At 34.8% G+C, this 9,791-nt stretch overlaps 1 protein-coding gene across 1 annotated transcript in view; it reads right to left on the reverse strand.

Annotated features, from left to right (window-relative positions):
• Positions 1–8,958, reverse strand: part of LOC143184553 (neurotrimin) — a 185,201-nt gene extending 176,243 nt beyond the window's left edge. The window contains exon 1 of the mRNA XM_076386872.1: positions 8,865–8,958. Within this exon, the coding sequence (XP_076242987.1) occupies positions 8,865–8,958 (94 nt within the window). The remainder of the gene's footprint in view (positions 1–8,864) is intronic.
• Between the last annotated feature and the right edge of the window lie 833 nt (positions 8,959–9,791).

Raw genomic sequence — 9,791 nt, forward strand, 5'->3', positions numbered from 1 at the left:
TTTTCTACATCATCCTTTTACACATTTAGTTCCATTTTTATGACTTTCAACGCAAATTCGTTACGTGAAATCCATGAATATTTAAAAAATTCCTCATACATCGATTCAAACAAGAAGTATATAAGTAAAAAATAAATTGCTCGTTGTAAGAGTATTTGTCTGTTTGTAATAATTGGAATCTTCTGAAGCATAAAATAAATTAATGTAACAGGACTTCGGTTATCCACAATCACTATTATCCAGACTTTCAATTATTCACTATATTAACCGTAAACAGAGAAAGTGTATAAAAGTGATAGTCATTCTTTTCAGTGAGAGATAACAGATACCTGAATCGATGAACATTTGTAAAGGTACTTGTCAGAAACTATTGTAGACTGTCCGAAATGCTACTGGTAATTAATATTAAATTTTTCTATATCAACACGTTTCTCTCAATACAAAAAAGCTTTCATACAGTGAAGTAGGAAAATTTTATGGAGAAGCGTTCGTCAGTAGCAATTGCCACGTTTATTCGGAAAATGTGAAAAATTTCCGACGGCAGGCAACGTCGAATCAGAATCTCTTCGCTTGCATTTGTTATGTAATTAATCTGTTCATGCGGCAGTAAAGCGATATTACGATAAATAAAAACACGGTTAAAATGTTGATAAGAATTATTCATTTGGTTTTTGCAGTTCGGCCCGCATTATTGTAACAGAAATAACCTCTAGCAAAAAGAAGTCAATAATAAACACTCACTCTCGTCCTCTACCCCTTTCTCTCTCCTTGCCACTCCTTTTCTCTCTGTCATGAAGTTTTAAATCTGATTAACTGTAACCTGTTACCAAAACGATGATTATTTGAAACCTAAAACTCTTAATGAACAGAGTATACGAGTATTGTCTTTAAAAGCAGAATTCTTTCTGGTGAAAGCACGTTATTTCGAATTAAATATTTGGAACAGTGCCTGATGCTGAATGCAAAAGAAATACAAACAATTTCATTGTTGGGATCTTGTGGCTCGAAAATATGTATTATGAATTTTTCGATATCTAATGGAAATAAAATGGCTGAGGTACAAACACATAGTCCAAATTTCGGTGGATCTTTATCCAATTTATTGAAATACTAGCTGCTCTATGATTTCGATATTTGGTCGTAACGTTTCACGACCTGGTTTGTTTAACCATTTCTTTCTGTTAAACTGTTTTACCCAAAATCATTTGACTGAACTTATCAATTAAATCTCATGGACCATAATCTGTAATTTACAGATATGAGAAACCTAGTTTAAAAATTATTTGTAATAATTATTGTTTATAGAATTCCTAATTTCGATTAAATTTAATAATTTCTTTTCAATACTGATCGTTGGTACAGTGCTCTAAAAGATATTTCTTGAAACAAGAGAATGGCGGAGTAAATGAAGAAGTTAATCAAAAGTGGCCTTATTTAAAGGTAGGATCGCTATACATGACTTCATAGTGATAGAAATTTCTGAAATAATTTCCTGCCCCTTTATTTCCACAAAATTAATTTCTCTTCTGTACATCATAAAAGAAGCATAGGTTAATTGTGGAAAATAACGAATTGAATTGATAATTATGAAATTGTTTGCCGACTGGCTATTTTGCATCTTTGTTTTCAAATATGACTATAGAATTATCGAATCAGAGAACTGTTACATAATCCACAGTGTTTATCGTAGACTAAACAGATGGGCGTCCTGCTTTGTACGCATGCGTTGAAAACGTCTGAAATTTCAGAAGAAACATCTTTGTTACCTTCCGTTTTGCACCTGACCACTAAAAACCCAGATGACTATAAATACGTTAGTACCACGTGCACTAAATTGAATAACAACAGATAAATTCACGATCATCATTCACTACGAACGCTGGTTATCAAAGAAACATATCATGACATGAGAAAAAATAATTCATCTCAGATTTTTGCACATTTTACAAAGAAAAGCAAGAAGCATAAAACACAGACGTTTAAAACTATTACAGTCTCAGCAACGGACTATATTAAATACAGTTCTTCAAAGTCAAGAGCACCTGCTATCTTATTTCGAGCAGTTAACTAAAATAAGAAACTCTTGAGACGATTTATTCAGTGTTGTCGGAGGATGAAATTGCTTCTGCCACGTTATCTTGATAAAGAAAATAGTGAAACTCGTACAATTATCCCCGATATTGTTTTTCATTTTTACTTCAAATGATTTCTGTCCAATCACAATGGGTCAAAATGCTAACATAGCGTATCAGGTACGAATTGATAGGGAAGACTGAATTTGACAGCGAATCCCGTTACAGAATTCGATCGCGTGCAGAGGTCTCTTAACCTGGGATCGATATCACTGCTGGTTACTGCGAGAACTTGCGGATATACAAATCTTGCGTGGCCATACTTCGTATTATCTTTGCGAAATCGTAATCAAGCAATGAGTCCGAGTACATAACTCATGCAAGACTCAACGCATATACGAGACTCGTTTCTGGGTGAAAGTATTGTTAGCTGCGATTTCTGGCTTCTTGACAGCCAAATATAGTCACTGACAAACGAAGTTATGTTGTTGTCGACATTTATTAACGACTTCATCGACATGTATTCGTTAAAAATTCTTCAGGGCGTGCTGAGTAATTTTACTTTTAAATAAAGCTTCAAACTTTCACAATACACTTTTGACTAACTGTGTACAAGATTTTTATAGAATTTTTTAATGTCTTTTTTAAAGAAATCTATGAATGACAGATGACTCTAACTTTTCTAGTGGAAACTTTTGATGAATTTATTCTAGTGAGAATTCATATTTTCAGAATATTTTCTAATTTTATTTTCTACTTAAAATAGTCAGGAGATAATCGAACATATATGACTAAATAAATGAAGTTAAGTACTTATCTAATTAATATCTACGTGTTCAACAATGCTTAATCAGAAAATATCATGGTTTAAACAGTGATCCACGTGTACCGATAATTAAAACTTTTGTTTCGAACAACAAGATAAATGAGTTCTGTATAACTCGATTCGAATTTCCACAAATGAATTTCAGCGAAGCAGATACATTAGTAGCCATCGCGGCAAATAATTGTACGTTTGGGAATTGCCACTTTGAAACTTTCCAGCTAACAGAATTCTCATAATAGCCGATGATAGGCGTGGATAGGGATAAACTAAAGGACAGAGCAGTCTCCTTGTACTGGGAACTATCGTCGCAGTTTACCATCAGTTGAAAGCTCGAAATCGTGCAAAGAATGCAGAGCTCTTCTAGAAAGGAAACCTTGATAAATCGGTTTACAATCTCAACTTTCTTTAAATCAGTTTTACCTAGTACCAATGACACAAACAACTCCCTCGAATTGATCGCAACTTTTTCATCATTTCCATTGAATACTATTTTACTCCGAATGAAAAGTCACCGTTAAAATGCTTATCACGAAACGGTTTAAGGGGAACAATGAAGAAGAGTTTAAAAATATTAAACAGTCGAGTTGTATACAATTCATTAAAATAATTCAACTCATGCAAAATACAAAATAAAAGAACATATAATATGGAAAAAATATTACTTAATGCGTCAACGAATGTTTGTTACCACAGAGAAACAATTCAATATACTGCAAAACGGGCGCAAACTGGCATCGATCGTTAAGACCACATGGTTGGCTTTCCGCTGCGAACAAAAGGGACACAACTATCTCCGAAATAGTCGCTGCAGAAGTCACGCGTTATTATTTGCAATCAAACGATAGAAAAGGGATACAAATATCCGCGAAAGGGCAGAGCCAGAGGGAGTTAGGGCGAAAGAGAAATCAAATGAAAGGGCAAAAACAAAAGAGGGAGAAAGAGGGCAATGAAAAAAGGGGGAACGTTTCTTCGTCACCCGTAGAATTCAATCACGCCGTGTTTACAGCTCAGTACACTTAATCCTCTTTATTGGATTCAAAGTGTTTGCCGGTACACCGTATCTCAGAATTTGATCAATTTTATGGCCAAAGGATTTAGATGATACTCGTGGCCCGCCCGACCATCTTGTGCACTTCATTCCGATGAAATTATGCAGTCGTGGAGAAGACATTAGCTATAACCCTTGCTCGTTAATCTACTACTGCTTTCCAGTCGATCTGGCATCTCGTTCCATAAAAATCTCGAGAACTCCTGCCCTCTCTCCTTTTACTCGCAAGGAATGTCACTTTAGTGCCATCTTCCAATTTTAATGAAACTTCGTATACATTAGAACATCAAAAAATATTAGACAAATATTTTTTTAGCTGCTGATATTCATGTCTAGGGGGTAAAAACCACCCCCAAAGATGGGGTGAAAAATACATTTTCGCAAATATCTCGAAAACTAATACAGGTAGAAGAAATGGTAAATGTGCAAATGCAATAGTTTTTTATAAGCAAGATGACGTAAACGAAAGAGATATTTACGAAAATGTATTTTCCATCCCTATTTTGAGAGTAGTTTTTACCCCCTGAACATGAATGCCAATAGCTAAAAAAATACATTTATAACATTTTTCGATGCTCTATTCGCATATGAAGTGTCATCAAGATCGGGAAATAACGCTAAAGTAACGTCCCTTGTTAATTTCATTTCAACCTACAGACTTTTAAGAGATACACTAGCTACTTAAGTAGGTATTTCAAATAATATTTCTGGGTGAAATGTGCTATTTTTTGGTGAGAATTCTATATGGGACTAAATTTATTTTTTTATAATGTATCTCACATATGATAATAATAATAATAATTCATACATGAATCGAAGAGGTAACACTTTTGCCAACAACGACAGTTGTTTGAGCAAAACGAATTTGAGTATTGTACTATCAGTATTGATACTTGTAGTATAAAAAGCTGAAGTAATTTTTCATTTTGTGACATATCTATAATCTGCAGTTACAAATTAACAGTAGTTACTAGTGCAACAAGTTCGAAATACATGGGTACTCATTTTTCAGATCTGTTCAGTTTAATTCCTGAACTAGGTTGATGAAAAAATGACGGGGAATTTGTTGGAACTTGTAGAATTCTACACCTTCAGCTTCATTTATTTTAACCAATTCCCTTTGCAATATTTCAAAATGCACAAGATAAAAATAAATTAGAAGCTGGATCTCTCTAATTAAAGGAGACATTTTTATTTTGAAACAAACTAATAAATAGATTACATTTGTCTGTTTCAAATTTGCATTTCATGTATAATATTACTCAGTAGCATTATAGCAAAGTATATTATATTTTTCTGTGTTTGTGCTACTTATGCAAATGTTATTTATTATAAGATATTTCCTAGTAAGATAGAGTTTCGTTTTGGGTGGTTTATTTTATTACGCTGCTGTGCATATTGTAAAAACACAGAATGAACGAAATAAAATGTTACCAGCTGTTTTCTCTGAAACTACTGCAGATATCGATTTCAATTTTTTTTTAATTAAATTGAGAGAGGACGCTAATCGTTTGATGTGGACTGAACTTTTATGAGTTGCCCAAAAATTCTGCATGGTTTAGATTTTTTAATTCTATATCTACTTGCTTCGATGAATCGTATTTCGAATTTTTTATATCCCGTCCAATAATATTTTTTATATCCCGTCTAGTACTTGGCTTTATTTAATAATTTATTGAGTAAAAGAAGACTATTAATATAACGTCTGTATTTCATTTTGATCCAACCACGTGCAACGATACCCGAATGAGTAATAAATTTAAGGGCGACAGGCAAGACGTTTTCTCACACAGAAATTTTGCAAGACACTGGAGCCCCAAGACAGGTAAAACGTTAATGTCCGAAGACCAACTTTTTACACAAATGCAATTTACTTTTAAAGGAAGTTATAAATTCGGGATACAAAGTTCACTTGTTGAATTAAGAAAAGAACTGCCACAGGATAACGGTCTTATTCCTTTCTCTTATATTTCTGATATATCTCGAGATAATGTCACCCTAAAAATGTATAGTTCTAATTTTTTATAGAAACCATACGATCACAAGCGAAAACAGCATGCAGTATCCCACAGAAATAAGTTACGATGAGGAAAATTGTATACAAAGTGTACAACTCCCTAAACAATTAAGTTAATTAAACTGTGACAGAATTTATTTCGAATTTATGATCAATTCAGTGCAAATACAATACTTCTGTCTTCTTAACTGTGTCATTGTCCGTGTCTCGTACAGAGCAAGTAATTAATTCAGACGTTGATTATAAGGAGTCATTTATTCTGGCTGCGTAATAAATGCGTTCGGTCAAACACTGATCCTGAACAAACAAATTGGTTTCCCGACCCCTCTTGATAAGCCCATTGGGGCCAAGTAATTTTCAATCATAACGAGGGAAATTCTACTCGGCACTATTTTTCGAGGACGCGTAAGAATGTCATTTACCATCGCGACGCGTCGCTACAAAACCGCTTTATCATCATGTCCTGTAATCGCGACGACTTTTTTTTTTTTCCATATAGGATTACGGATTTAATCCCGTCACCAGTGTTAGCAATTTAACAGTTTGATACGTTCACGAGGAGCTATCGTATTTCCGAGTTTAATGGATTCAGCTTCAGACAATAATACGTAACATTCAATAACGCGCGCCAACTTTTCGATTCAATATTTAAAGTAAATTTAAATAATGGCACGTGACTCGAGAAAAACAATCTACTGCTCCAATACGAATACGTCGCAAGAGAGAAGAGAGATTAACGGAATTAGTACATCTGAATGAGAGATGGCTACCTGTCAATTTTTGTTGATTAGTAATCGAGTTTGACCCACCGCGCGCTTTGAGGAAAAAGTTATAAAAATACATTTACGATGTTGTTTTTCTATTATAGTATCCGATAAATCAATTATAGTACCATATAAAAACACAGCACAACTGAAAGTTCTCAATAAAAATGATCTCGAATCGATTTTGAAATATATTGCGACTAGCAAAACTAGCTTCGAACGTGAAAAATACAAATTTCTTTTCCCGATATTTCAACGTTACGCTCCCTCCGCCTGGTCGCTTTTTATTTTACCAAACTGAAGAGAACTACGTGACGCAGCAATATTTGCGAAATTAGAACTTTATTGCACAGACGGTAACACATGTCAAATTTCGCACAACAGATCAAACTTGATTACGCTGAATAAAGAAAATAAAGTTTCGAACAAACACGTGACCGAACCAAGCCGTGTTGTACGATATTCGAAGTTGTATGATAACGAATAACAAAATTGCCGACAGCCTAACATAAAAATCTGCACACTCAATAGTCTCTGAAATATCAAGCAAAAAAAGCAACATGGCTTGGCACTGATAAGAATGATACGTGTCAACAATTATGAAAGTGGCTCAAAATGGTACTTTTTTTAAATATATTTTTTTACTGTATTGTATACAATATGTAGGCACTTGTATAATGTTTTCTGTAAGTATAAAGTTTAATAAGTAACTCAACAAATTTATAATCAAAAGATAATAAACTTGACTTGAAAAATATGTCTGAGCAAAGTCTTTTCATTAAACATATTTTGTCAAAATAAGCAGAAATTTAACTTTGTTTTAAGACACATGTGTCAATATCATCAAGTAGTTCTATTTTCAATTTCTGTTTAAAAATGATTTCAATTATAATGTACGTAAACGTAACAAAAACTTGAATCACAAATTTAATTTTTCTAATTTTTTAAATTATCATTTGCTCACGTTCATAATTGCTGAAGCGCGCACGATGCTCGTTATACTTTTTCGCATAATACCTAATATCAAAGCAACGTTCCTATGTGTTCCTTATTTATAACAGAAATAATTAGCTACGTTGATTTTATTACTCCTACAAAAGGGAATGAAAATTTTTTATTCTGAGGCCACTAAGTCCTCTGGATTATCACAAGTTGTTTGCAGAGCAAAGAAAATTGAAATATAATATTTAACACTCGCAGAGGAAGAGTTAAGAAAACGAATTTCTGAACAGCTTTTTGCTTCAGTCTTATCCCAAGTATTTATTAACTAACTTCTACCATTCTGCTCACTTTCAGATTTTCAAGTAAAAGATATCCAAATGAAAGTAAACTACTCGCGAACAAAAACCGGAATTAGTGAATCTTAAAAATACACTTGCGAAGAAGATGTGCCAGATGCAGAAACAAAAGATACAATCGACATGTTTCGTTATGTTGACATGTATCGTTAATTAATACATGATATGCTAATATATTTTTAAAATTCATATGTACGGAATTCTAAGAAATATAAATTTGAAATGAAAAATGTGTCTCACGAATTTATTTGCAAAGAATTATTATGTTCTCAAGAAATGTTAATGAAAATGACAATAATATTTGTAACATATGTAAACGAAGATACAGACAAATTTTACATTCACCGCGTTAGTCAGACTGCAGTAGCGTAACAGGTAATAATACCTACCAATTACTTTAGATCATCAAGGGAATAATTTTTCAAACGTCAAATTCGAAGCACACGTACATGAAGATGAAATGTGTAAATGCTGACGCTCTATTCATCTCTATTCATCTAATCATCAAATGTTATACAACAAATTACACCCGTATCTATAAATATTAATTCCCATTTACACTCGACAGGACCTCATAAATACTGATAAACATTTCTCCGAACTTCACGAACTACTTTTTAAAAGCATTGCGCTACCCCCTTTTATGGGGTTAACGAGAGCATAATAAACGCATGTTTCCTCCGCAGTTGACATCCATCAATAACAACAAGAATTTTACAAAGACCTGCTCCAAAGGATACTCTAAGTCCAGATCGACGCAACGCTTGTAACCCGTGTTAACAGCGATCAACACACCGCGATCCTCTCGCACAGGTCGCAAAACAAACGTTTCTACTCACCGACTAACTCCGGTCGCACGCCAACTAACAAAGTAGTCACTACCAGAAGGGGTACCTGCGGTTTACGCGTGCACATACCACGTTTTTCACTCATGACTCACTGCACAAAACGTGCTACGAACGTAGCGCTTGCCGCGTCAAGACTGAAGTTCCGAGTTCGTGGGATTCTCAGTATATCGTAAGCGCACGAGGATCCCCCTCCCCTGCCGGTTCACCCCAACTCGGGATGGGGTTGCTCTACGATACGGAGCGCCTCGCTCGCCCCCACTAAACCTATTTCACCCCCTCCAGCCAATATACCAGAAGAGGTTGCTGTCAATCGAGTCGCGTCCTAGCCATACCCATCATCCCCGCGAACCGCGTGTCTTTAATTGTCCCCTGACGTTGGCTGGCAGTTTATCTGAAAGCTGGATAGAGGTTTAATCCTAATGACGAATACACACGTGACTGAATTATTGGACGAGTGTAAAATTGCTTAAACGTGCTTCTTTTATAGTATAGGGTGTTTATTGGTGCGTGAAGGAAGTAAAAGTTGAAGTAAAATTCAGAGACATGTGAAAGCACAACTGCTGGTTACAGTGGAACCTCGTTTATTTGGAATTCTTGTACTATCTAGATGACTTGAGGTCTAACCTCTTTTATACGACTTTTAGATGAGCCTTTAGATGATTGTTATCTGGATTGGGGTTGAGCGGAGTCTCAGTTATCCGAACGCGTATTCTGAGTCTTGTATAAGTCACTGATGTGTGCAATCGGCCTGTGTACATATCGACAGTCTGACAAAAAAATGATGGGGATACCAGCGGATCTCCGTTTATCGAACATCGAAACCTCGATTATCCGAACTAATAAGGAAATATGGTGGAGTAGCTGGTGGACGTCTATTAACCAAACAACTCGACTATCCTAACTACCTTGTCCCTTCAT

Source organism: Calliopsis andreniformis, chromosome 10 (assembly GCF_051401765.1).
Source record: "Calliopsis andreniformis isolate RMS-2024a chromosome 10, iyCalAndr_principal, whole genome shotgun sequence".
In the NCBI taxonomy this organism is placed as follows: domain Eukaryota; kingdom Metazoa; phylum Arthropoda; class Insecta; order Hymenoptera; family Andrenidae; genus Calliopsis; species Calliopsis andreniformis.